We start from the raw sequence: 27,529 nt of genomic DNA on the forward strand, positions 1-27,529 counted from the left end.
TGACCGACGCCGTGGCTGCACGCTCGCGCGAAGCGTGGAATCGCACCCGACAGAGCGGCTAGCAGCACTGGTAGTGGGTAAAGGGGAGTGTTGGTGGGGCCCTGCAAGACGGGGGCCTGCCCGTCCCAAGAAGCGGCCCTGCTGGGCTGCTGCCAGAAACAACCCCTGCCGCGCCATCGATCGTTTTCGGGGGCCGCGGACGCTGCATGGCGCCATCTTCCGGCGCGGCGCCTACTCGATGCACCATTGGGAAACGCCTCGGGAAAGGCCCAACAAACACCGGGCCCCCGGAGCACAAAAGGAAGTTGGCCGGTCAGCTCCCCAACCGGCTGCCGCCTTCCCGTGCACTCCTTTGGCGCTGGCCTTGAGTTTACGCACGGCTAACACCTTCAATGAACCGGCCGCTCTCTTCTTCGAGTTAGGGTCGTCTGCTTGCCTCCAGAGTGCATGAGTGGGCCGGCGCCGTGGCCGAAACCCAGGCCAGACTTCCGTCACTCGCGCCCACGCATCGCGAGGGCCTCAGACGGAGCAGCTGCTCCCCGCCCGTACTTCTTTGGCAGTAGTCCAGGTTTCTTACTCAAACCGGCCTATTCCCGCAGTGGTGCAGGCTTTTCTCGTCGCTATAGCGTCGTGCCAGAGCAAGCAGCAGTTTTTTTCTGAGCGCAAAAGTGACGTCAGTGCAGCGTCCGCACGTTATCGACGACGCTTGCCCGTCTGCGCTGCGTCCGAAGGTTGCGCGCATTGCAGCCAAGATGAACGCATGCTCCGTGCTTCGTGGCCCTGGTCCGGACAGTGCGCGTACGCTTACCATGTCATCTAGGGCGCGCTTTCTAACCGTTGTGGGAGCCCAGACCTCCAGTGAACTGTGCAAAAGCCGTGTTTATGTCGTTTTTGGCGTCATCTCGACTCTTAGGCGGCGTCTTCTTGAGGTCGTTATCGGAGGTTAGTCAGGATAATAACGTAGCAATAATTCTGCAGATCCAAGGTGAAATCCACTGCTATCTGCTAGGGGCGCATATGTAAATTGATATCTGACATTTAACAGCCTGAACGCTGCAGCGAAATGAACGGACTTTCTTAAAGGCAAACATTCCCATCTCCGAAACAAATTTGCCCTCTACCTTATCGTTGTCGTTGGGAATAGGCGGAGACATGAAACGTTCTGCAGGACCATTGTAGCGCATCGTAGAGTAGATTACATACGGCACTGGCCACTCTCTTCGAACAGGTCTTGGCCAGGTCCCTCGATTGCTAAGCCTCTCGTTTTCCCTGTACGACGGAGTCGCCAGGCACGTGGAGGAGCGAAACGGACGTCCTAGACATGACGGGTGGTAATGATGATGATATGTCCTTCCCCTCAGCGTCAATATAAGGTGTAAACATGCACTCCAACAAGAGGAGATGAAGCTAGCGGCGGCCATCTTAACGGGAGCTCGGACCGCGTTTGGCAAAAGCAATGACGCTTTTTTGGGCTTCTCTTAGTTCCGATTAGAAAACAAAGGAAAGGGCATAGTGCTTATATTACATTATTGCACTAATAAGGAAGTGTTTTTGAATGGCTAAGCAAGGTACTGCTGGCTGTAATGCGCGGATTTCATGGCACTGACACCGCATAGCCCGCGGGCATCGTTTGCGGACGCAATTTCTTCCTTGGTCTTCATGCATGGCAGCTGAATGCCATAATAGACGCTGCCAAGTTCAGCAGTCAGAAATATTCGCAGTATGAGGCAAGGGACCGGGAATTGTTGGACACGCCTTTTCATATACTTGAACGTTCCTGTCCCGCGTTGCGAAAGTCATGCACACTTTGTGACGTGTCATCTTGTCCTCCGACTCTTTCTTTTTTTTTAAGCTAGAACGCTGGAACGATTGTGCCAGACGTACAGAGTAATGACGACAAAGATAATGATATTTGCATTTCTCTTTTGTGCCAGGGAAGTAGACAAAACCACCTGTACTTTTGCGAAGCAACTGCTGTTGCAAGTGGCGCCATCTGGTATCAATACTCCGGTTTAGTCGCTGACTGGTAGCGCCTTCTCTGATACAAATGCTACCAACAACGCAGTGCGAGTGCTGTTGTGGCAGTTCCCGAGTAGTGTGAATCACCATTGCGCGGGCAGATGAAACTAGTCACTTTCCGCATACGTTGCAACGTATGCAGCTTGCAGCGCTGCATGGGAAATTTTTAAATGCAGAAGTGTATCCAACGGTTCGACCCAACAGGTTTTAGCGAATCCAGTTTTGCGTCTGCCTTTCGAGGCAGTTTTTTCTCCGCATCGGTCCGCACTTCGCAGTTGGCCTGGATAACACTCAAGGTCAAAGCACACGTCATTCTGCGAACGTTAAATGAATGGCTACGTAGGTAGGAGTCTATTCCCTCTAACCAGATGGAATTGGAAGAATAGGGAGATGGAGCTAAACCCTTCATAGAATCTCAGGACCTAAGTGGGCAATCACTGGGAATGCATTTCGTGCAGTTTCTTTTTGGCGGTCATGACATTCGGGTGGAGGTGGTTAATAACGTTTATTGCCTCTGAAAAGAGGAAGTTACATAGAGGTTGCTCTGGGGTTAGGAATAGTGTCGTTCCCCTCGCAAACACTAGGTGAAATTTCGGATTGAGAATCCGCTGTCTTCGGCGTCGATGTCGAGTCCATTTGGGGACAACCTTCGACTAAGGTTGTTCGAGAATGAGTGCTGAAAATTCGTTCGCGAGGTCGTGAACGAGCCTGCTACAGTGTTCCGAAAGTGAAGTAGGCGTATTTCGCACAGTCGGCGTCCGCATATTACGTCTCTCAAGGTGCGGGCAGGTATACGTTTTTGGCTGCCGGCGACTGTGCTTTTATACGGCCTACTGAGTGCATCGGCTGCTTCCTCCCAGTGCCCCAAAAATGACTCTGGCCCGGCACAAAAGCGTTTCATCAATGACTTCGGTTATATCTGACGAAGGACTTAACGTGGATGCGCCTTTGTTGCACAATTATAGAAACAAAACGCTTGAATCTGCGTGAATATTTCCGGCATGTCCCTTACGCTGCACGCGTGTACACGGTTGTTGTACATGATGAGTCAGATGTCCTATCACTATCTCAAAGCCTGTCTGAACGGGTAGCCTTAATGAATAAATCTGTAAGAAACAGTTCATTCTTTAAGTTCTTTAAGTTCGCTTGTGTGAGACGAGCCCAAGTATTAATTATTCTGGCCATGACATAGCAGCCGAAACGAAGGGCGATATATTCGCGCAGCTGCTATTTAGTAAAGCTGACCATGCTCAAGAAATCTGTTCGTTTATGAGCAGAGTGACCGCAGCCGTGGCCTAGTGGTTACAGCGCCCGTCTCGGCTGCGGGAGGTGGTTAGTTCGAAACCCACCGGTAAAAATGGGTACAAGCGTCCCCCGGCCTGGCGCTCGGCTTTTCTAGGGGTGTGCGTTTGGGAGAAGCTCCGTAAACCCCGCTGCGCGCCCCTCCTCGGCAGTGGGCCCAAACCCAGTTTCGAACCTCGCAGCCTGCAAAGGTGGTTCAGTTTGTCTTGCAAAGGTACTTCCTTTGAGCCTCACCTGAAGTGCTTCCTTAGAGCCTCAGCTACAGCAGTCCTAAAAAACAGGGCCACATAATGGGTTTTTGCCGCGCAAGGTGGACCTATTGTTGTCCGATGGCGGAACTGATCACTGCTACATCGGAGCAACTATTTGAGACCTGTGACCCCTTTCCCAAACATTTCACCCCAATGAGCCGAGCACCAGACCGGGGGAAAGCTTGTACCCATTGAAAAGCCGGTGGGTGCCCGGCGGCACCAGGGATCGAACCTGGTACCTCCCGAACACGAGGCGGATGCTCTACCACAAGGCCACGCTTCGGGCATTTTTTTTTTTTCGAACAAGTAAATTGGGCAAGCGAGAGGCATCTATAGGCAAGATGTGCTTCCCTCTCGTTGCTACAGCTTCGCGTATCTATCATAGCTACTCGTATACCGTTTTCATTTTAGCCTGAACAACGCAGAACACCGCGTATGATATGCTCCGCTATGCATGGTGAAACTCCGCCATAACACCTCCGTAAAGCACGAATGAATGTGAGGAGCTGCACGTTCTAAGCCGCCGGAGCGGCTTTTGGCTTTCCTGTCGGAGCAAGCTAAGGAACACTTTGGCCGTAAGAGATAAATAAAAGCTGAAATCAGGACCTTATCGTAGTATTGTTTGGTTTATGGGGTTTAACGTCCGAAAGCGACCCAGGCTATGAGATAGCCGTAGTGAAAGACTACGGAAAGTACGACCACCTGGGGTACTTTAACGCGCGCTGCCATCGTACACCACACTGGCGCGTAGCTTTTCGCCTCCATTCAAAAGCGGCCGCTGCAGCTGGGATTCGATCCCGCATCCTTGGGCACACTAGTCGAGCGCTCTAACCACTGCACCATCACAGCTATTCCATTTTTGCCCAAAGTGTCCGTGCCATGTTTTCTTCCTTGACTCACTCTGCACTCCGCTCGAGTACGCCGTGCTGCTCACCATCATCGCCAACTGCATCGTGCTGGCGCTCGAAGAGCACCTGCCCAAAGGCGACCGGACGCCGCTCGCCCAGAAGCTGGTGAGGCAGCGTCTTTTGTCTTGTTTTCTTTTTCATCCTGCCGCCTACTTTTTTTTACAGTACTGTTTACCGAAAACTACAAAGCCCCTTAATCGAATCAAGGAAATTCAATTTGGCAGCTAGCTGCCAGTGAGATTCAGCATTCTTCTTCCGCTACTCTTTGGTTCATATTTCCTATTAGTCGCCAGTGAGATCAGTGCCGCTATAAACTGTCAATTGGGCTGCTCAGCTTGAAGCACCCAGGCTCCGATTTTTCTGGCCACTATTCTGGAATGCGTAGCGCTTGAGGCGTCGCAGTCCAATCCTGGTAGCCAACGCCTCCCCCACATTCCCCTCCCCTCCCACCTCCATCAGAGCTGCAACTATTACTGCTGCCACGGGCCACTTGTTAACCTTAGAAAAAAAGAAGTCAATCAAATAAAGCTAGCATAAAGTAGTGCAACCCAACAGTGTCAACAAATGGAACCTGACTCGGTTTTCTACATATAAAACAAATTACCCCGAAAGGCGTCAATTGATGATTATAAGAAAATGTGGGGCATGGAGACGATGCGGCTTCTTTTTATTTCTTTTTCTCTAGGGGAAGTCCCCAAAGGATGCATTTAGTGACCTTGTCATCTGATGAACTTAATCATGAGGGATACTCTTGAATGTTATCTTAGAAAACTTAATTCAGCTGGCAATGTATCAAGGTTCCCCTGCATCTACACAGATTAAAGAGTAAAGCGTACTTGTTTTGCCAAGTGCAGCGAAGCATTTAGGAAAGGACAGTCTGACCTCCTTTCCTAATATATGTATAAGGTCTTGCAGCTGTAACCTAAGCTCGCCTGCCATCATATGCTACAAACAAGGCAACAATCCTTGGTATGGCCGGTATCAAGCAGCGGCTCGCTGTCTACGCAGCAATCCCTATCCTGGACAGCAGCGTAGACAGTGAACCGCTGATTGATATCCGCCACGAGGTAGAACTGGTGGCGTATAGTGATGGGGTGACCACTGAATTTTCATCTTGGAAGCTAAACCGGCTCCTGAAGTCATCAACAACCGTCGCTATCACAGACAACGTTGTTGGAAGCTGTCAGGACACCGCAGCGCCGTTTGGCTTGTCGCGTCGGTTCGGACTCCGTGCCGTGTCAATGAACGCTTCTATGCGTGGGACTGCTTGTGGCATAATAATGAAGTGATACGAGGTACGCCCCGACCCCTTCGCTGCAGAGCAGCTGGCATGAAGCACAGGGGTCACGTGACTACAGTGACTACCACGGTCACAACAGTACCATTTCACTATTCTGCCATAAACCGTCCTATGCATATAGCTCATCCCTTGACGCGGCACATATCATAAACCACTCCAACAGGCCAACGGGACTAAGATCACCTGATCAGATTTTCCTGCCTGAGCGTATGAGGAAGGTTCAGCAGGGAGCGGCCGCTATGGGGCTTATAGGACAAAGTCATTAATTAGCGTACAAGTCGAGAATAACCTGGCAAGAAGTGAACTGCACTTCATGGAGGAATGTGCAGGTTTTGGCCTAGAGTCTTAAGTCACTCGGTTTGTTCGAAGCCGTGTAGTGGGGCATTACGGCACCCTGAAACTGAAGAAGTCCGGAAGGGCGTGGACAAGAATTCCCAATCCCCGCCCAAAGTTCGGAACTCGAAGTCTGCCATGAGTGCGTAACAAGGCCCCTCTGGAGCTCACCTGCTGGTCAATGAAAATATGACCCGTGCGTGGGTTCGAAAGGGCGCTGGGCCTCTTTTGCACGCTTGATGACAGCGGTTGAAGGATGCAGTGTACCTTGTCCGTGAAGGGTAGTGTGCAAAATGACGGCAGCCTTGTGCCCGGGTGAGGACAACCTTACAGAGGCCGTCATCGATTCCCCTGTCAAATTGGTCGCTATGCTGACCTAGCCTCATTTGTACCAGGACAAAACAGCGCTGGGACGGCAGAACACAAATGAGACGGGACGAACTGCTCCGCCCGACGACCTCCTTGTTATGTCGTCTCAACGCTCATTTTGCTTGATGGGATGAAAAAAAAAAAAACTGAAGCCTTGTTCCGGTTGCATTGTTCGACTCTCTCGTCTGTCTCGTTTCAGGAAAAAACGGAGCCTTACTTTCTAGGTATCTTCTGCGTAGAAGCCCTATTGAAAATTGTAGCCTTAGGATTTATACTGCATCGCGGAGCGTACCTCCGCAACATTTGGAATATCATGGACTTCGTGGTTGTCGTCACGGGGTAAGTTGAAACTTCCTCAAGAAGTTCTGTGGTCAGATTTCTTTGTTTGTCTTTAGCGTTGGAGAGAGACAAATTACGAATTAAATGCTCAAGCGAAGCAAGGGGTCATGTCGTTACTTACGTATATCTGGAATTATGAACGTAATTAACTATTACTTATTTTTTTGTGTGCGTGTGTTGAGGTCATCTTTGCTTGCTACTGATGCTCTGTGGCTGTATAATTCTTCTTCAGACTGACAGGCAGGATGCAGAGCTTATTAACATTTTAACTGTTGCTCACTAAACGTTCTTACTGCATTCTTTTAGACGCACGCATTGATGTTCAAGGGATATATTTATGACAGGGCAATGCTTGATAGCACCTGATACACCATTCAAACGTGCAAAAAAAGAAAAAAACAATGACTACACACTGCTTACTCTCAAAAAAGAAAAAAGTGGGCTTATGGGGCTCTGTGGTGAAACATTAAATCCACGCTTTGATAAAAGCTTACCGCTACATTCACTCTCAAAACAAATGAACAGGCCAGGCTCTTTGGTATTACCGGTGTGTGCAAATCCTATTTATGATCCTGTGATTGTCTTCCGTGGCGTCTAGTGTTTTCCTTGGGGATCAGCATCGAAATGAGCCCAAACAGCAGCTCAATTAATCTGCCTTCTTTCAGCAGTTTATTTCGTGGAGCTTGCACTTACAAGGAGTCGCAAAGGCTGTAGGTGTGATAATTAACTTTAGAAGCGAAGCGTTCTCTCCTAGCATTACGCGTTAAAGTGTTTCTCATTGCTATGAATTCTAACTAGTGTCCAAGGTGAAGACAACGTGATGAACGGTGGCAGAAATTAACCCACATCCCAGTAGGTTGCTCAGCTTTTGTCTATTTATTGTAATTTCCATCACAATTTCACCTTGAAAACGTTATGATTTTAGCGGAAGATATATCATTCAGGTGTTCGCCTGTATCATGTCGCCATGACTGAAGTGCCCCAATACTTGCCGTTAGAGGGAGGTAAATTAAAGTACATTTCCAACTTCACATTTCCACATTTCCAACGGGAATGTAGTTCGGAAAAAGAGACAAATACGCCATGATTTGACAAGCCGCAATTTGTGTATTTTATCTGATGGAGACTTCCCCGCACGTCGCCGCTAACATCTCCGCTCAGTTATGAGGAAAGCTACTAAAACCTTCAAGCGCCGTAGAGGATGACGGACGTGTACGCTGAGGTTTAATAAACCACATGTCACAGCTATTAGCCCACAGCTTGTCTACTGCTCTCTTGAAGAGCAACGGTATAGTAACTTTGAAGTGCGGGCACCGCCAGGCGGCGAACCATCGGACTAACATGTTCCGAAACTGGTGGAAGGGAGTCTTGAGCGCCCCTCGCAAGAAGAGGGCGCGAAAACCGTGCCTCCGCTGCGAATGCGCTCGTGTTCTTCTTTCAGGATAATGAATATAACGGCGCAGCAGACGGAGAACTTAGACTTGCGAATGCTTCGGTCGTTTCGAGTATTGCGTCCACTGAAACTAGTCTCTCGTACGCCAAGTAAGTGCGCCCGTCGTCGCCTCGGGTAGCCAGAGCAGCCGCGCGCCCCGGGCCGCCGTCGCCCCGTAGAGCACGTCCGTGAGCGCCCGGCCCCACACGCGCGCTCGTGCGTAGACCACCCTAGCGGTGTTCGTAGCGAGGATGGCCGGGCGGTTCCGCTGTGTGCAGTGCCCGGGGCTGGTGAGTATGCGCCCCTGTAGGGGGCGCCAGGCACTCGCCTGACACGTCACACGCGCGGCGCGTGCGGTGGTCCCGAGGAGTGCGGTGACACCTGTTGTGTAGCCTGTAGTTGTACACGTAGTTCGTTCCCTCACCTCTAGAGGTGGGAACAAGCCTTGAATGTGTATGTGTGTACGTGAATTGTCGTCGCTATTGTATATAGATGTGTAGATTCGCCGAGTCGCTACGGTAAGCATGGGCGTTCGCGCTTCCAGACAAAGAGCTTACTCGCGCGTCATCCACGCCTCAAACCATCTGCCGAAGGCAGTAAGACAGTATAATATCCATGTGCCAACTCTGCAGCAGCCGGTATGGCTTAGCATTGTCTGATATTCACCGTGGATTCTATCTAATGCTTTCGAAACCTTCTTTTAATGAAAGGGGTTCATTTCCACGTGGAACGGGGGTTTATAAAAGGGCGGCAATAAATTTTTCGGACCCACTTTGCTGCATATGACGGCATGAACGCAAGCCGGTTCTTTTGTAGGTCAGCGAAGCTTAAAAGTTCTGCTGGGAAGCTTGTTAGAACTCTGGGTTCTCCATGGCGAAATGCACAGGTTCCGAGAAGGCCTTTCTGAACCTCTTGAAATTACAATTTCACAAGCCGTCTAATATATGCACAGCCGCTGCAACTGTCGTCGCCTGACTCGAGCCTCTAGCCTCCTTCAAGCATTCTTTCGCGCATTTCAAAGTAGGTCACGCTTGACCTTTACCTGCTCCTTCAAAAATGCTCGATTCAGCAACCGTTCACGCACAAGAAAAAGAAAAGCACGAGCAAGTGAGAACACAGCATCCGCATACCGTATGCAAATAAGAAGTACATGGGTGTCCCTAGCTGGAACTTCTCCACTGCGCTTCAAATTTAGCGCGCTGCGCTGCTCTCGAAGGAAGACTGGTCCACGCAGAGTTCCAGAAATGAAGGAGACGCCTAATCTGGTGTCACCGTAGCGGCCAAAGTCGAAGTTCTCTCTTTTTTGAAAAGCTGCCTTGGCCTATTGAACGGCGCCAAAACAACTTAATTGAATCGCTGACCAAGGTCGCCACTCGCGAGGGCACTGCTAATTTTGGGGTCACGGGCAAGCATACAAAGGCGGTGCTGTGTGCATTTTGATACGGCGCTCGTCGAAAGGCGGCCTTTCCTCCGCCGGCCGAACAAAGGAGACGCTAAGCCGCGCTCAATAAAGAAGAACACGGTCGCCCAAGGAGGCGCCGCCTTGCTTTATTGCCCAAGTGGGGCCTTTCTGTTTAACTTCGTTTTTCGCCTGCCCCATTCTTCGCGAGCCAAGCGTCACCTGGCTTGATCCGGTACCGGATAAGGATGAAAGCTTCCGCACGAACAATAGCTGTGCAAATAAACGCCGTTGTCACTGAATGTTTGCCCTGCTGAGCGCGTGCGCCTCGAACGCCTCTCCTCTCTTGTCGCACTTCTTCTCCAGCCCGTCGAAGATGGTTCTCCTATGACTGTGCGGGCGTGAATTGCGTGGATTCGCTAGATTCCCCGCACTGCGCGCTCGCCGGCCGAAGCTGAAAGGACACGCCCCCTCTCCACCGTCTTGAACTTTTGCCTTTCCGGTAATTAACTGCTCCCTCGTCGTTTTGACTCATTTCTTCCGCGCTTTCCGCCGTCACGACAGTTTCTGCCCTCTTCAGCATCTGCTGACTCTGGCTTTCCGCCATTTTGGCACGCGCCGATGGAAACCTGCGTGACTAGGCTGTTTCTGTTTCCTTTCCATCCGCGCGCTGTGCACGCGAACATTCTGCATTTATTTGCCGTTGGACAGCGAGGTGGACATTCGAATAAAAGTTCGAGGCCGGGATTCCGATAAATCTGGTGGCGGAGGGGGCCTCTCACTATGGCCCTACGCTTCTTGCCGCACGCTTCTTGCGTCCATTTTTTTGCATCGCCCTTCCCTTCGGTCTCCTCATTTTAATACCCCTTTTTCTTTCCTCTTACGCGAGGTAGCCAGTGAAAAAGGTCATCTGATTCGCATCCCGGCATTTTCCATTTTATCACGATACAGATCCAGATCCATGTCCTCCTATTCGGCAGGAAAACAGACAGGCATATTTTTTGTTGTTAGTGCGGTTAGTGGGGGAGACAAATACAACCAAAGAGGTGTCTATAGCAGATTGCCTCTATAATTTTGCTAAAAAAAAAAAAAAAACTGCAGAAAAACAAAAATGACAACAAAACACACCATTTCTGAGCGGCTCTTTCCTTATTTGGGCATGCGATACCCGCCCTGATTTTTGATTGGTCGAGATGGCGCAAAAAGACTCCGGGCATTCGATTCTGGTTGGAAGCGTTTCGGGCGGGTAGCTATGGTCTCGTGCTCGTTTCTGGCTCTTTGGCCACTGCCATGCTGAGATATCGAGAAAGAGACGTCAGAATAACGACGCCCTTCTCCCTCCCTCTCCGCCCGCCCTTGAAGTTATAGCTTTATAGTGATTTCATAGTTTATTAAATCACAATGATTATGAAAGTTGACTTCAACAACAGGACGCACGACATAAACGCCTGTGGCAGGGAGGGACCTTCTGCCCTCCTGAACGCCATTTGCTTGTAAGGTATCACTAGGGGACATCCATGATGAGCCATATTCCCCACCTTCTTACCTAAATTGCGATGCTACCATTTTTTGCGCAGCGTCCCGGGTGATATCATATCATTTCACTGCCGAATTCGCATTCATCTGCTGGTATAGCCTGAGATGTGAATTCGATCCGACGTCATATGTATGCCCTATATGTATTTGTATGCCCTGATCACCTCACTACACCATGTGTCCTTGCGGCGCCAGCTTTATAAGAGAAAGAGGAGTAGAGAGGAGGCCGTCTGAAAAGGAGATAGTACAGAGGGCATCGCGCTACCGGTCTCGTGGTGGCCACAGGAAGAAGCGTGGGATTCGGGAGTCGCTGCGCAAGCGATCTTTCGCCTTGATACACGCAGGTGCTCCTAAGGGTCTGTACAGAATTTTCTATAGCCTTGCTAGCAGCATTCGCATGCGACCCATCGGTTTTAACGGCTGTCCTTACCACATGTCAACCCTTGTTGTTGCAGTGTCTATCACCACGCCTACAAATTGTGCGATGGACCTTCATTCCTGGACGCCGCGATTGCGTTTGCCTTAAATCCTCCGTTCGTCACATCTGAGAAAACCGCTGGCGGCACTTCTTCTACACACTGTAACAAGGACATTTAGAAAGTGCATTTGATGAAAAATTTCTTCTGTTTAATAACGCAGGAATATATCGGCAACACGTGCCCCCCCCCCCCCCCTACACACACACACACAATATATATATATATATATATATATATATATATATATATATATATATATATATATATATATATATATATATATATATATATATATATATGGACGGCTCTCCTACTTCGTTGGACTATCCCATGGAGCTATCCCATTGTAACGTTATGATAAGTTCTTTTTTTTTTGTTTTTGTTTTTGCACATACATCATTCCAGGCCAACCAGGGCTCCTTTTTTCACCGCTCTAACGGGCGCAGAAGAAGAGACGATGAAGTGAATGCAGAGATGTCTTGCTGACAGCGGACCTTGTTACGGGCTGTGTAGTACAGAAGAATGTGGTCGCGCGCGCTTCTCGCTGCAAATCGCGAACAACGCAGCGGAGATTGCAAAAAAGAAAAAGAAAAAGCGCACAGGCCAACAGACAAAGCAGATCGTCAGCAACACCGAAGTTTAATCAGTTGTTATAAATTATGGAAAAGATGCGCGTCAAAGTTGAAAGCATACGTTAAATCGCGTAAGGCTGTGTTCAGATATCCAACGATGAAGTTATGTTCCGAGCGTGCCCCCCGTACACTTTTACGCTCACTCAGTGAATCAGTGAAGCTCCCCTATCGAATGTAGTTTCCGCCTCACGAAAAACGCCCTACGGACAAAAATTCAAATTTACTGTGGCGACTAATTAGGCACATGGCGTCAGCATAAGAAAGCACGCCCCTTTGGCACTCGTCGTGTACGAAACAGAAATGCGGATAGCTATATCACCTTCCCACGACGTGGACTTTTGTGTTGAAATTTCCTCCGGAACTAGCGAATAGCAGTGTGTCGGGACGCGTCTCGTTTTCCATCGCCTTCGTCCAAGGGAGAATATTTTTGCAGATCCTCGGTGCGCAGTCACGTGGCACATGGGTGACGTAGCTGATACGTCACGTGCGCGTCTCTCGTGGAGTTTTTTTTTTTTTTTTTTTCTTGAGGCGCGCTGCTTAGTCAAAAGGCGCGATGCGATGGAATGTTATCTCAAATGCACTACATGTAAGTCAAAGCCGCGATGCGGGGGAATGTAGAGCGAGCGCCAATTCTGCGCGTCCGCAATCTTTTGCTTTCGTTCCTCTCCTTCCGGTGGTTTGGCGTGGTGGCTGGTATTCGAAGCAGGTACTCTGCAGTCGTGAGTCTGCTTATTCGCAGCCCACTGCTGGGTTTTTGCGTTTGCTATCCTCATTGTAATCAAAACTTGCAAGAGTACTGACCGTATGTGGGGGCATATTGAGTACCTGAGCATGAGTAATTACTTGCACGCACGCGCGCCCGTACATAAGCAGTTTTGTAGCGGCGGAACATAACTGTCTAAACAGAGAGCATCGTCTAAGGGCTGTTGTGACCGTGCATGGTCCGCGCTTGCGCGCACTATTGTGCGCCTGTGGGCAGGTATTGATACGTGCTGTTGGTGCAAGGGCTCTAAGTGAGCTTGTTCACATGAATCTTTTTGTGTGAGCATGCTTTGCTTTGTTGTGACCCTACAACTGCCAAGTTGGCCCTGTCAAGGGAATGTCAAGAAAAATACACAGAAACGTCGCCCTGTGAGAAATAGCCGGAAGTGACCAACGCGCAGAACACAAAGAACAAGCTCACTTAGAGCCCTTGCACCAACACCACATGTCAATACCATGCCCACAGGCGCACAATAGTGAGCGCAAGCGCGGACCATGCACGGTCACAACAGGGTGCGTAAAACGTTCACATTTGGTATTAAGCTGTGAAATTATACAATATGTCGCTTAGCTGATGGACAGACAATTTTCCGGTGCTATAGTTGATTCACATAACGGCCCTAACTTAAGGTACAAAAGTGCCCTATTGAGCCCTGTGCTCTAACGCGCTGCGCACAAAAGCAGTGAGATCTTCAGCGCTTCCTCCGCTGGCGCTCCCAGGCCGAATTAGAAAAAAAAATAAGAAAGGAAGCCAACGTGCATACTGCGCTCTACACTTTGCCGAGGGCAGCTCCAAGCAGTCACTGGTTTGAAACCGTGCTGCCTACGTTGTCTAATCTGCCCGCCCCTCATTTCATCCTTTCCGCATAGCTAAGAAGAAAAAAAAGAAGAACAAGAAAGCTTGCGTGCTGCTGTGTGGTTTGCTCGCAGGGCGGCTAGACGCTTCCCATTCTCCAGCTCGAAGCCGCGCTCCTCCGGCGAGACACCTCCTTTCATCCTTCCCGCGCATTGGACTTGACACATCTTGCAGCCACCCTTTCACTCCCTCCACTATAATACCCCCCCCCCCCCCCCCTCAGAAAAATAAAAAACTCCGATAGGACACGTAGGATTGTCGTAGAATCTATGTGACTTTTGTATCACGTGATTGCGCGCCCAGGATCTGCAAAAATATCCTCCCGGCAGAATTGGAGCTCGATGTCTGGAAGCCGCGGTTCGTCCGGCACGCGAACGCTGCTGCAAACCGCGAGCGACTTACGGCGAAGTTGCATGCGCCGCCTAGCGGCCGCTTTGTAGCGTAGACCCGTAGTTCGAGCTCCCCTTGTTTGCTTGCAGGTTTGTTACCTACTTTGTACCGGAGGATTTAGATTTAGATCTCAGAACCTTGAGAGCCATCAGGGTGCTTCGACCCTTGAAGCTGGTCTCCGGAATCCCAAGTGAGTTCTCCCTCGGGCAGCTGAGCAGGCCCCGCCCACCACGCGCTGCGCGACAGCCTCCAGGAAAACTTGTTCTGCTTGCTCACTGCTTCGTTACCGCCTCAGCACTGCGCGAGAAAACGGATGAGAGGGATTCAGGGAGCGTTGCATTGTGTGCAGCGGGAAACTTGCGCTCGCTGCAGCAGGATTACCGCCATTCCGTTCAGACGCGCTGTTACGTGGGCCGGGCTGGCACCTCGTTATAGCACGTATGCATGAATGCAGAGCGAGTTTAAACGCACTCGACGGACGAACGTAGCGGAAAATAGAAACTAAAAAAATAAACACGAGGATAGGCCAGGTTAGTTTGTCGCTTGAGAGGACACAGTGCTGAGAAAAACAAACACAATAAACGAAGAAAAACAGAACAAGGAAAGTGAAACAGCTAGCGGCAGATATGGGGTGTCTTGTTAACTTCTTTGGACAACCGTCGATGCAGATAAGCTACCCCTTTATGGGGTTATTTTTGCAAATTGCCGGCCTCAGATGACGTGCTACATGAAAAGGGCGCGTTAGAAATGAAGCGCGTGTTTAATTTTTGTATTTTTTTTTAAATAACAGACGGGCATGCATGCGTCGAACATGTTGGTAGAGGGCTGGAACTAATACAAAACCTTGCTTTCCGCTGCTTTTCCAGGCCTTCAAGTAGTGTTGAAGTCCATCATCAAAGCCATGGCGCCATTGCTTCAAATAGGACTTCTTGTTCTCTTTGCCATCGTTATATTTGCCATTATTGGCCTTGAATTTTACAGCGGTGCTTTACACAAAACATGCTACAGTTTAGAAGATGCAAGTAAGTACACCTAGCTGCTTGTTCGCGTACTGCATGAGTTGAGCTTGATTCCGATGGAGCACGGGACGGCCATCTATACTTGTGCTCGTGTGGACTCCGGCGGTAATATGGAGGCGTATAGAATACTGCATTTAAACGCTGAAACACGAGCAGAAATTCAGCAGACTTAAGCTTCAGGCCACATCGATGAGAGTTCGGAGCTGCGGTTTTTTTGTTTGCTTTTTTTTGTCATATCCGTACGATTTGTTTACACGGAGGACTATAGCCCTCTATGAACATTCTGTCAAAACATAAACGCCTCAATGAATTTTTAACGCGCTTGTCTTTATTTGTTTTCTTATTTGTAGACTCTTCACAAAAGAATGGTGTAGTAGGAATGGTTGGTGAAGCCTGCTTATTTATAGTATAATAATAATAATAATAATGATGATGATGATGATGATGATGATGATGATGATGATGATGATGATGATGATGATGATAATAACAGTAGTAATAATAATAAGCATATGCTTCTGCGTTGGCCTACACCACATGGCGTGAATAGCTTTACCACGTCTGTAATGGCGGCGCTTCTCCTATCTTGTCTGAGTTGCTGTTCAAGCCACTGAAGTAGAACACGTAGACGGCGTCAAATGCCTACTAGGGAAGAACCTTCCACGGGCACGTGACCGTACGCCTTGGCATGTTGCACGCCTCCAAGACGAGTTGTAGACTGCCGAAGGCTTTTCTTGTCAATTTGGCATGATCGTCCATGCATGCTTTGCTGTGCTCGTAGCAGCGTCAAACTCCTATGTTTAGTAAGAACCTGCAATTTACTTTCAAATTATTTTTCGCCTTAACAAGCTGGCTATTAAACCAAAATAACCTGCACCCACTGCTACCTTTCAGGCATATAATCGAAGAGGTGTAATATTTTTATTAGAAGAAATTATATTAAGTGTTCGCTCCGTATCCTCTGCTGAGTGAATACGTGCCCCCACAGAACTGCAGCGCCTTCCTTACGTCGCTGTAGTCGCCATGCGTTCTCGTGTCCTTGTGTCTGTGGGTACACAAACACAGCAAACAGTATGTGGTTGGAGGAGGAGCTCGTTAACCCGAAGAATAAATAAGCACATCATAAAGCCAGTCTTCAGCTCCTTAGCGTCAACAGTTATCCCTCCATAGTGAGAGGCACCGCCGCGTTCACTTAGTGGAGTACCGCTGTCGACGCTCTGTACACGCAGCTGGACGATATAGCGACCGCGGTGCATGAAGGCTATGAGCGTACACCTTTCACTCCGCATTTCTTGCTCCATTGCTGTGACTAATTGCGGTTCCTCTTTCAGACGAGATCGTTCCGGAGGGCGAGCAGGAGACGCCTTGCTACCAGGACTCTCCGTTAAACTCGTCGCATCCTTCCGGGGCGTACATTTGCGACCACAACGTCTCCATCTGCAAGGAGGGCTGGATCGGCCCTAACTACGGCATCACTAGCTTCGACAACATCTTTTTCGCCATGTTAACTGTTTTTCAATGTATCACCATGGAGGGTTGGACGGCCATTTTGTACTGGGTAAGTAAAAGGCCTCGCCATGCACGAGAGCCAACCGAACGTTATCGAGGCAGTACCTTTGAGGCGATACAAGCGTAGCTCTGACATTTCACATGCTGATGGCTGGCCTCACTTTATTCTGGAGCCGTTGACTGGCCACTGGTTTCTGAGGTGGGGCTGCTGTCCCTTACAAAAATTGCCTTGTGAGCTGGTATAACAAATATTTTTAAATGAATAGCAGCAGCAATGTCACAGTCGCTGGGGCTGCTGTCATAATTCGCTCTTTTTTTTTTTCTTACGCCGAGAACCGCGGATGCTAATTGCACGTTGTACACGTAATCCTATGGCGCCTTGCTTTCTTTGCACAACTTCGCAATGTCACCTACGCAACTGTATAGGTGCAACACTTCAAAGACTGCGAAACGCGACCGTACTAGTCTCGGTTGTCCTAACAGTACCACTACTTTTTCTTTTTTCTTTTCAGACAAATGATGCCTTGGGTAACTCATTTAACTGGGTGTATTTCGTACCTCTCATCATCCTGGGATCCTTTTTCATGCTCAACTTAGTTCTCGGTGTTCTTAGTGGGTAAGTGCACATTTGACTACACTCGTTCTCCTGCGTCTCCTAGAATGCCCATTTTTCTGAATTACTTTTATCACGCATTAACTTGGACCATGAATACCATTTGTGAATACTGCTTGTTTAATGCCCGGTTGGCATCGTTACAATGACTCTAATTAGTAGTAAAACGCCTGACGTCACTCAAGGAGAGGCTTTCTTGATCGTTAAGTAGGCTTCTCCGCTGTGCACATTGCCCAACGAGTGGTTTTGGTGGTTTTGTGTCAGGCAAGGGCGGAGTAGAGATTACGCGTGCCAACGTTGGGCAGGTACATTCAGTGCTATTTCGAGAACCGCATCGATATCTGCTGCGCCGGAAAACACACACCCATCGCGCTTGTTTTCGTTTCGAAACTTTCCCACTTAGCGGTCACCAGCCATGTTCACCTCAATGTTATGAGGCGGTACAGTGACGGAACATGATATTCTTACGAAAATATACCGGGTATTTAAGCGAACACATTGAAATGTTCCTATGAATGGAGGCCCGAAACAGAAACAAAGTAATTTTATGAACAAACTGTCAGTCGTGGCAAACGTGATTCACTGCAAAAACTCTTTTGAATACGTGGCGGGTTAATAACACTTGCTGCTTATCTTTTTGATTAACCCAGTAGAGTGTTTCGTGCCGATGGGAAGCTCAAAGCCGCGGACAAGACGGTGCCGTATTAGTTTTTGTTAAAAAAAAAAAAAAGAAAAGAGAGAGAAAAAAATCATTTTTTATAGCCCTGCATCGCGACGAAATCCGGCGCTTTTTTTCCGGGCAAAACCGAAAGTGAGTGCATTAGGCGCGCAAGAAGCTCAGCTTAAATGGCGCACCACGATAACGCCTTTCAGTGGCACCGGCGCCAAATTCAAACTGCATGCACTGCTCTCGCATCAAGAAGACTCTACATCGCCACTTATTGCAAGAAAAAGAACGGTCATTGCCAGTGGCGGGGTCATTTCTTGGAGCGACGGAGCAAAGTAAAGTGTCAATTAATAATGTTGTTTAAAACATTAATTAGCAAGTTCACCTAGTTAGCTAATAATTAGAATAGTTTCTATACTAAATTACGTAAGCTGCGCCTGAGAATCAGTTCTTGCAAATATTTGTTTTCTGATCTAAACTTCCTGTTTTTATGACAGTTTTTTAAGTGATTGCTAGAACACCCTGAATAGCCGCAGTTTTTGTTTTATCGAGCTAAACATGTCAGGAAGGCCCCCACGACGATCATCACATGTGCATCTTTACACGTGAACCGTGAGGATGCGCGTTGAGGACTAACAGACGTACAGTGAAAACCAAGTGCAATGTGAGAAAATCTGTTTAACAACTATGAAGTGCGATTTACTGTGGTTTGGCTGGCTTAAAAATTCGGATGGAGGTGACTGTGTTAAGGGAGTTGAACAATTACACGCGCCATACCCTTCTATAAATAGGAAACAAAAACGAAGATTACTTTGAGCAAGTGTGCTCTAAGGTGGCATTAAAGGACGGACAATGCAGTCTCTCTTTGAATACGAAGTTTAGGAAATCGTAAATTGTGTTCTCGGTTATTAGTTGGAACTTGTCCTTTTGTCTAACGTGAATAGGGGATTGTTCCCTTGGCGTTCACAACCGGTCAGTGATCGGAGGTCGGCTAATAAAGAGATCCTTCAGATGTTTCTTGAATTTTTTCCCAGTTGGTTGTCTAAATCGGCGCACGTAACATTTACATCATGCCAAAAGAGCTTCACTGGGTTCAATGTGCGTGATGAACATGTTCGTTTTCCCTACAGCTTGCCGCAGTGATTGAGCGAAAGTTTTTCATCAGAGTTCGTATCCGTATAGTGTTTTCATCGTGCTTTCGGCTAACACGCTATAATTGCACTTACGCCTGCATGATTCACGCGACATAACTATCGCTAATCGTGTCACGACTGCATGCTTTCTTGTAATTTTTTTTTCCATTTCCTGGAATTTTGTTGCGACATTCTTTTCAAAGCGTGTCGCAGAAAACACGAGCACTTTTAAATGCAATTTCACGTCTTTTGATTCGGCATGCACTGTCGAACATAAAAGTTTGCGGGATGCGGGCATGCGGAAAAAAATATTATTTGTCACTCAAGAAAATCACTTGCCTGAAATATCTGAAAATATGAGTAAGTATACGCTCTACATACGCTGGTTATAACATCAGGTGAACGTGTGCTGAGGCAGTGCAACAGTGGGATTTCTTTTCTTTTCTTTTTGTTTCAAACACGCATCGCGTAAATTTTTGCTGCTGAAATCACTGAAATCACTGAATCACTGAAATCAAATTCTCATTCGCGTTATACAATGCAGCATAATTTGTTACTATCGCCTCCAGAAGTGAAAGTACACTGATGAAAAGAATACAGGTTGGCATGCTACGTCTTCTTTTCAGTTTTATCGACGTGAATGGCGTTCGCTTGGGTTTTAAATATCTCCAGCCAGGTACAGTCCATGGTTAAGGAGGTCAGGCGGAGGATTGCCATATCATGGGCTACAGAAAAACTTGCTGCTGTGTTTCTCAATATGAAACCTTTTCTTCCTTACAGAGAGTTTGCAAAAGAGAGAGAAAGGGTAGAGAACCGGCAAGCCTTTCTCAAGATTCGGAGGCAGCAGCAGTTAGAAAGAGAGTTGGACGGCTACGTCGAGTGGATATGCAAAGCGGGTGAGTGGGCGTCTCTCTCTCTCTCCTTAAAGGCGTTCTCACACTCCATGAGGTTCTAGGCGAAGTCGCACGTGGAACATTTTCGATATTATTGCTATAAACTACACACACGCATACAAACGCACGCACATATACACGCGCGCGCACGCACGCACACGTGCTATCTCTGTCGAAAGTTTAGAGCCCAGGGGCTTTGATTCTGAGTCATACAGTGTGACTCGTAATACATTCCCAGTGTTCCGAATCTCTTGAAGATAATGAATTTTTTTTCTACCTCCTCCAAAAGGAAGAACTTCCATGAACTCTAAGGAACCTCCACTACAGGGCTTAGATGCAGATCCCCAGTGCTCTAAAATTTCGACAAAGACTGCACATGAACATTCATTTGCAGAGACATATTTTTGTAGCCTGCCGCGGTGGCGCAGTGGTTAGGCCGCTCGACTGCTGTGCCCAAGGACACGGAACCAAATGCGGCCCCTTTTCGATGGTGGGGAAAATCAAGGCGCCCGTCTGCTGTGCGATGTCAGTGAACGTTAAAGAACCCCAGGCGGTCGAAATTTTCGGAGCCCTCCACTACGGCGACCCCCACAGCCTGAGTCGCTTTGGGACGTTAAACCCTACAAATCGAACTTAACTAATATTTCGTTTATTTTTATTATTATTATTACTTTTTTTTTTTTTTTTTTTTCATGTGGGCCTGTGCTGATACTCGTCGTTTCCATGCAGAGGAGGTCATTCTGGCGGAGGAGAGAACGACGGAGGAAGAGAAGATGCACATAATGGAAGGTAAACTTCGCCTACTTTCTTTTTATTCTTAACAGTGCGTGCACCTGCAATTTTTAACAGTGCATGCACCTCGAACGATATTGTGGCTGGAGCGGCGTATAAAGGAGCCCTGCAGTTGGCGGCTGAACGAATCTCGCCAGTTGGTCGCCCAACACTTCAGGTCAACTAGCAGTGGGGTATAGCTTCGTACAGTTGCAATGCATTCGTGAAGATAAATGAAGAGGGGCCGTAGTGCTGCTCTCTTTGGCGGAAAATGTAGAAGTCTAAAGGGACTCGGCACGAGTGGAAAATTCGTGTACTTTTTTCAAATGTCAGTGCATGCGCCGACGGCATTCTTGTGAGAAGGGGAGGAGACTGTTCTTCGTTTTGTCATTACATTTCTTTTTTATTGTTGCGTGTATGCATTCTTTTGTGCTGCACAGTTAAATGGAGATGCGCTGAACTTCAGTTACCCAATATTCTACAATTAAATCTGCTTAAAAGTGCTGTTAGCTACATTGAGAGAAAACAAGTGCAGGAAATGTCGTATTTGAGCCAATGGTGTATTATTATTGAATATTAAAACACTATATGTATACTAGAGTAAATATAGCGACTTGCTTCTTTTTCTTTCCCTAAAGGATAAGTTTTCTCATTAAACAAAAAACGACGTGCTAGGCTTCAACAGTTCATGCGATAACAAAGGTAATGCTCCATAGCGTTTGATACGTGTTAAGAAGAACACATTTGTAATAACCTTCAGCTAGGATGCCTTTTCGCCCGTTATCCTGAGGTATGCTTACTAGGTTAGACATAAATATGTCAACTGACAGGCGACTAGTCAATTTACTGCTGATTTCATCGCGCTGTACGAAAGAAAAATACCAGCGATCCGTTTATGACACACGGCACGTGCTTTATGTAGCGGTTTTCATAGTCAAAAGAAACTTGGTACCTTTCGTAGAACCACTTTGGTACCATTTGCCAAAACTCATCATGAGCGGAGATAAAGCGTGACCAGCGCCAGTTTTGAGACGCCCCCAAAGAGCATGTACAGTACGGTCTACTGTTAAAGGGAACAGGAAGCCGGATTGCTGCCGCGCTTTACAAAGCACTCCCGAGAGAGCCAGCGACAAAGGATCGCACAAGGTGCATGCCCAGTAAGCACGGTGACTGCTCTTCCCGACCATGCACTTGACGCCGTCCATTCTTTCCAGAGGTCAGCAGCAGCGCTTTGCAAAATGTTTAGGCCGTGCGATTTCATGTTCCTTTTAAAAGTGGACCTTACTGTACATATTGTTCTCGGTAGCCGTATCATTACCAAGGGTGAGAAACTAACCGTGCCTAATCGACCGCGAGCGCTATAGTACTAGTCATGCAGTGTTATAAAATACCTTGCACTCCAGTTTAACTACTTCTATTTCACTGGCTTTTTAACCTTCGAGTTGCGTGAGCACTTACACCGCAGTCAACACCATCGTCAGTCCTTGCACCCTCGGTGTAATGCATGCGCTTTCGGCCGGAGCTCTTCGATCGTAATTATGGAACTGGCTGTACGACATACATCAAAATTCGATGCCCTGACTGGGCCAAGATTTGGAGCTCAGCGGATTGCAACGCCAACTTGGGAAATCTAATGGGTTTCCTAAACTAAATAACGAAAATTCGCAAGGCGTCGCGAAAAGCTGTTTGCTTAGCTCACATGTGGCGCCGTGACATGCTAAACGCAAAAAAAAAAACAAAAACAAATGATCACATATCTTCGATTAATATTGATTTAAAGTTTTATAACCTGCCTAATTAAAAAAAAAATCAGCACTCATATCAGCACATTTCATGGTGCTGCGAAAACATATGCGCGTGTGTACATGTGCGGGAAGGCGCACAAGACCAAGCAGCGTGCTCGCTCTTTTATATTATTCCCCGAGATGACGTCTGACTGCCACGGAGACGCTTACGTTAATGCCGCGCCAACTAGTAGCAGGAACAGTATACAATGGCAGCGTTGGCGACCTATTCGTGAGCGTCGATCACCAGCGCGTTTTTCCCACCCCCGTGCCGAATGAGACGCGGCACGCCTTGTGCAACATGGGGGTTCCTGTGTGCCGGGTTTGCATGTGGTTGCGTGACGCCTTACACTGGTCGTATCTTGCAGCTCGCAGGCGAGCGGCCAATAAGCGTAAGAAACTAAAGAGCATGCACAACAAGAGCACGGACGAAGAAGAGGAAGAAGAGGTGGAGGATGAAGGTGAGCTGCGGCCGCCGCCGCCGCCGCCCGATCGCCCCTCAGCGGTGCTGCCGAGTCGCCCTCAGTTGCGCTTCTCTTTGGCCGCAGCCTTTTCGTGTGTCGGTGGTTGCTTTCCTTTGCGCGCGCTGTGTGAGCTGCGCCCTGACAGGCAGCTAATTTTGCATCGCAACCTGTGTCGCGGCCGAACCTGTTGCATCTCGAATGGCAAAAGTGCTTCTTCTGCATTTGCGCTTTTGAAGGCGCCTGTGAAGCAGCACGCACCGCGCATGGAACCCGAAAGGCCCTAGCTAAAGCGTACGCACTATACATTCTCAACTCGGAACTTTGTTAAAAGGTCGTTTTGTTTCGGCTGGTTCTGAACCAGCGGCGTTGGTCACAAGTTCGACCGGGCTGCAAGGTTTGCTGTTGGGCCGTCTAAGTGGGACACAGTGGGCACCACTAAAGTTCCAGATTCTAGAGTGTGGTGAGAACTCGCTTTCTTCGCTTCTCTGGATGTTTAGAGCTTCAAGGTATGCCGTAACTACTTCACTACACGCCACAGCAGTAAGCGCTGCGGCCTGCGGACTTTTGGCCAGCGTTCTGTCTTGATGTGGCGAACGGACGTCGCGCAAACGCAGCGGTGACAGGCGCAGATACACGCATGCAGCGTTCGTGAGTGGTGTGCCCATCTGTTCGATCTTGTTTTTGCGCCGTCGTTTTCTTCTGTTAGCTGTTTTCTTAAACGTCCGTCTCTTCTGGCCTAAAACCTTTGTGGCAGATATTCTTACTTCGTTTCTACTAAACAGTATATTGGCCAAGTATAGAGAAGTGCTGCAGTGAACGCGTCAGTATTCTTTTGCATGCTGCCTGTTTTCCTACAGTTCATGCTATGCATTCAGAGAACCATACAGTGTAAATGCCCGAACTGAGAGCCTCCATGAAAAGATGTATGCTCAAGTGGCAGCCAGGTTACCCATACGAATTCGACGGCCATTCTGATAAGCGTTTGAATTGCGCAGCCACGTTGTTGCTCTTTTTATGCGACGCTGGTTTATGCCGGAAGTATCATGCTGCCTAAAGGAGCACGCTAAGCGTTAAACGCACTCTTGATTCTTGTTTCAAGGCTCCGAACGCGCCTCGAGTGATGCTCAAATATCGCGCATCAAAAAGAGAAATTATGCGCAGGGACGAAGTGACCGACCCAAATATTCGCATATCCCCCTCGTATATTTACAATTATTTCGATTCAGCCAGACGCGCGCCTCACAATGCTTTTCCTAAAATGCAAAGCATGCACGCAAGCCTGTTTTCTACACAAAAAAAAAAAAAGGCCCACATGAACTGCACCTCACGCTGCCGGCTTTCTCGGCCGGCGAGTGTATATGATTCGCTAGAACGGGACCACTCTGAATAGGGATAGGTTGGTTGGTTGGTTTGTGGGGTTTAACGTCCCAAAGCGACTCAGACTATGAGAGACGCCGTAGTGGAGGACTCCGGAAATTTCGACCACCTGGGGTTCTTTAACGTGCACTGACATCGCACAACACACGGGCACCTTGCTTTTCGCCTCCATCGAAAAGCGGCCGCCGAGGCCGGGATTCGATCCCGCGTCCTTGGGAACAGTAGTCGAGCGCCGTAACCACTGCGCCACCCCGGCGGGGTTATAGGGATAGGGTTTATCAGGAAGCGCACGTGTGTTGTAATTAGTACAACTGTTTTTCAGCGCTCGACGTCCTGCAATTAAGAAGCAGCGTTTTACTTGACTTTTGACCTCTGATCTGTTCACCCTTCATGTCTAGAGCTGCACGTCTAGAATCAGTTTCAATTCCACCACCTCTCCTTAAAGCGGACATACGACTGGGCCCTGTACGTTAAGCCCGGCATCTTGCAACCTATATTCTAGACGTATAAGTGGTGCCGCGTCTTCTCGTGTTTTAGCACGCCTGACGAATGGGAGTACCACTGAGCTCTCAACGAGACGGGGTAACAACCGTTTTGCACCAATCAACCGTTCTACAGTAGCGTCGTCATCCCTCGATACGAGAGCCGCTCCCCATGAGGCTTAATGTCTCCGCAGGCCCCCGTTGCTTTCACTTTATTCACGAGCCGTATAGTTAATATCTCTCTCTCTCTCTCTCTCTCTCTCTCTCTCTCTCTCTCTCTCTCTGTTACAGTTGCCCAGTTTCTGGTACTATGAAGACTATAGAGATGGACGTTTGCCTTTAGTTTCGTTATACGCAAGGCCGTGATACCTACAAGTAAGTCATACGCGCCGCAAGACGCGTACGACTAACTTGTAGGTGTGGCATCATGCGCACATATGCGCACCAATGACCGGCAATGCAGTGTGCCTAAATAACGGCTTGAGCGTATTTTGGTGCGCATGGAGCGCACCACCAATAACTTGGAACACCTCGCTTGTTTCGAAAAGAAAAGCCGACTCGAGTAGACTGATAAGGCGTGAGGTGCTGTTCGTGTTGCGCCTGTTCGCTTTATGAACTTCACGTCTATTTTTGGCAATGCATGGAGAGCGCACATGGCCTATCCGCGTCGTTCATGCGCTGCCTTGTATCACAGAGCGCGCATGGCTAAGCAGGATTCGCTTTGTTGCGCCAAGTTTCACCCGCACAATCACTGGAGCCGCATTATTTTGTGCTTTCGGTTCTTGCAGAACATTCGTGCGGGGTGTCCTACCGACTCCGATCAGGTTTTACTGATTAGGTAGCTCGATCAAAAAAAAAATAATAAAGGATGAAGGTGCAGCGCCTGCTCCTGAACTTTTGGAGAACCTAGCAATACATGTCGGGAAAAAAAATGGATTAAAGTTTTGTTAAGAGTTGGGAAAACCGCGGATAATTTTACACACTGCACTGACATATTTTACGTTGCGAGGATTAATAATTGCTGTACAGTGGAATTCATCATCGCGTCAGTTGTCTCTCCCCCCCCCCCCTTAACAGAGGAGCCCAGGCAATAAATTATCAGCTCGTTTTATCTCCTTTATCAATATTTTTAATATGTCGTTTTAATAGGTGCTCTGGAACAATATATTGGGACGAATTATATCTTTAATAGATCTTCTGTCCCGCGATGGTGTATACACTATTAATTAATGAGTAGTGTTAATCGAGAGTGAATTCGTTTCAAAATGCAGTCACACATTGGCTATGTTCAATGCAGGCGCTCCTCCTTCTGCATAATTATACTTTTGTCAAAATTTGTTTTCCGTGCACACAACTGAGCAGGGCATTTGCAAATTCTCATGCACGCAGTCGATTAAAGCATATTCGTAATGCTGGCAGCTGGCACTAGGTAAGCTGCAAATGGTTAAACACCTAACAATGAAACTTGTGGACGCTATGCCTGCTCGCAGTCCTCAATCCGTAGGACATCCTGCATGCTGAGTGCAGCCTTGATTGTGTATGCATTGTTGTATATCGCGAACCGAGCGCGTTTCGAGGACAGTAACTATGGATAACCACCGCGTTGTGTAACTTTCTCAGGCACAGGCGACTTATTACGGTCGAGGAGGCAGCTCAGGATGCGCGCGCGTGTGTGTGTGTGTCACGTGTCCACCCTGCCGCACTGTGTCTTGCTTTTCCCTGTGACTGGCCCCCGCTGCCTGGCCTGCCGCCGGCGGCCGGCCGTGCGCTCAGTGGGCGAGTCCCGACAGCGCACCGGCGGGCCGTCGAGGTGGGCCACCCCGACGAGGAGCGACTAACACATTTTCCTCTCTCTCTCGCATGTGCCCCCCTTCACACGCACTCCCACACATGTGCCGGGTGCGCTGGTTCGAACGGTGTGTGTCTCGCCCTCAGAGACCCCCGCTGGGAAGGTTAAATTAAAAGGTACAGGGACTCCCCCCACCTAGAAGCAGTGTCCTGCCCGCAACGTAGTCCAGGTCCAAGCGCCGTCCGGTGCCTGCGATAGTGCGCGCTAGCCGGGGACCTTGTAGTCCAAGCATCGTGACCTGCCCGGCCGGGCTCCGACGCTCACCTGGCGCTCTTCTGTTGCAGGCTTCGCGAGGGCTTCCTACCTCAAAACGAAGATTAAGAACAAGGGAGCCTGTAGAGCTTTCTGGAAGGCCGAGAAGCAATTCAGGTGGGTCGCCCCCTCACCCCTCTGCAGCGGAACGCATGGCGCAGGGCATAACGCGCGACGCTTTCTATAGTGGAGACTGCTGGTGTCGGCCCTGCTCACATGCCTGTCTAATAGTCGCCGGCTTGGAACGGCGCAAATGAAGACATTCACCATTCGAAGTGAATGCTGGCATTTCTTCCCTTTAGGTGTTCGCAACTCCCCCCCCCCCCCCCCTCCCCCCCTTCGCTCGGGCTCACTGAGTATTAGTTCCTGCGCCTGTTGTGCCACGAGACGAAGGTGACGCAACGGGCCA

At 48.7% G+C, this 27,529-nt stretch overlaps 1 protein-coding gene across 4 annotated transcripts in view; it reads left to right on the plus strand.

Moving 5' to 3' along the window:
• LOC146202005 (voltage-dependent calcium channel type A subunit alpha-1-like) overlaps window positions 1-27,529 on the plus strand; it is a 489,246-nt gene that overhangs the window by 394,044 nt on the left and 67,673 nt on the right. For 3 of the 4 annotated variants that reach the window (XM_084587895.1, XM_084587896.1, XM_084587898.1), the window contains exons 5-14: window positions 4,479-4,585; window positions 6,682-6,821; window positions 14,397-14,497; window positions 15,174-15,329; window positions 16,658-16,884; window positions 17,348-17,451; window positions 20,029-20,144; window positions 20,871-20,930; window positions 23,065-23,157; window positions 27,153-27,237. In XM_084587895.1, the coding sequence (XP_084444021.1) occupies window positions 4,479-4,585; window positions 6,682-6,821; window positions 14,397-14,497; window positions 15,174-15,329; window positions 16,658-16,884; window positions 17,348-17,451; window positions 20,029-20,144; window positions 20,871-20,930; window positions 23,065-23,157; window positions 27,153-27,237 (1,189 nt within the window). The remainder of the gene's footprint in view (window positions 1-4,478; window positions 4,586-6,681; window positions 6,822-14,396; window positions 14,498-15,173; window positions 15,330-16,657; window positions 16,885-17,347; window positions 17,452-20,028; window positions 20,145-20,870; window positions 20,931-23,064; window positions 23,158-27,152; window positions 27,238-27,529) is intronic. The other variant, XM_084587897.1, reaches the window with a different exon arrangement.

Source organism: Amblyomma maculatum, chromosome 1 (assembly GCF_055883805.1).
Source record: "Amblyomma maculatum isolate TAMU_Amacu chromosome 1, ASM5588380v1, whole genome shotgun sequence".
In the NCBI taxonomy this organism is placed as follows: Eukaryota; Metazoa; Arthropoda; class Arachnida; order Ixodida; family Ixodidae; genus Amblyomma; species Amblyomma maculatum.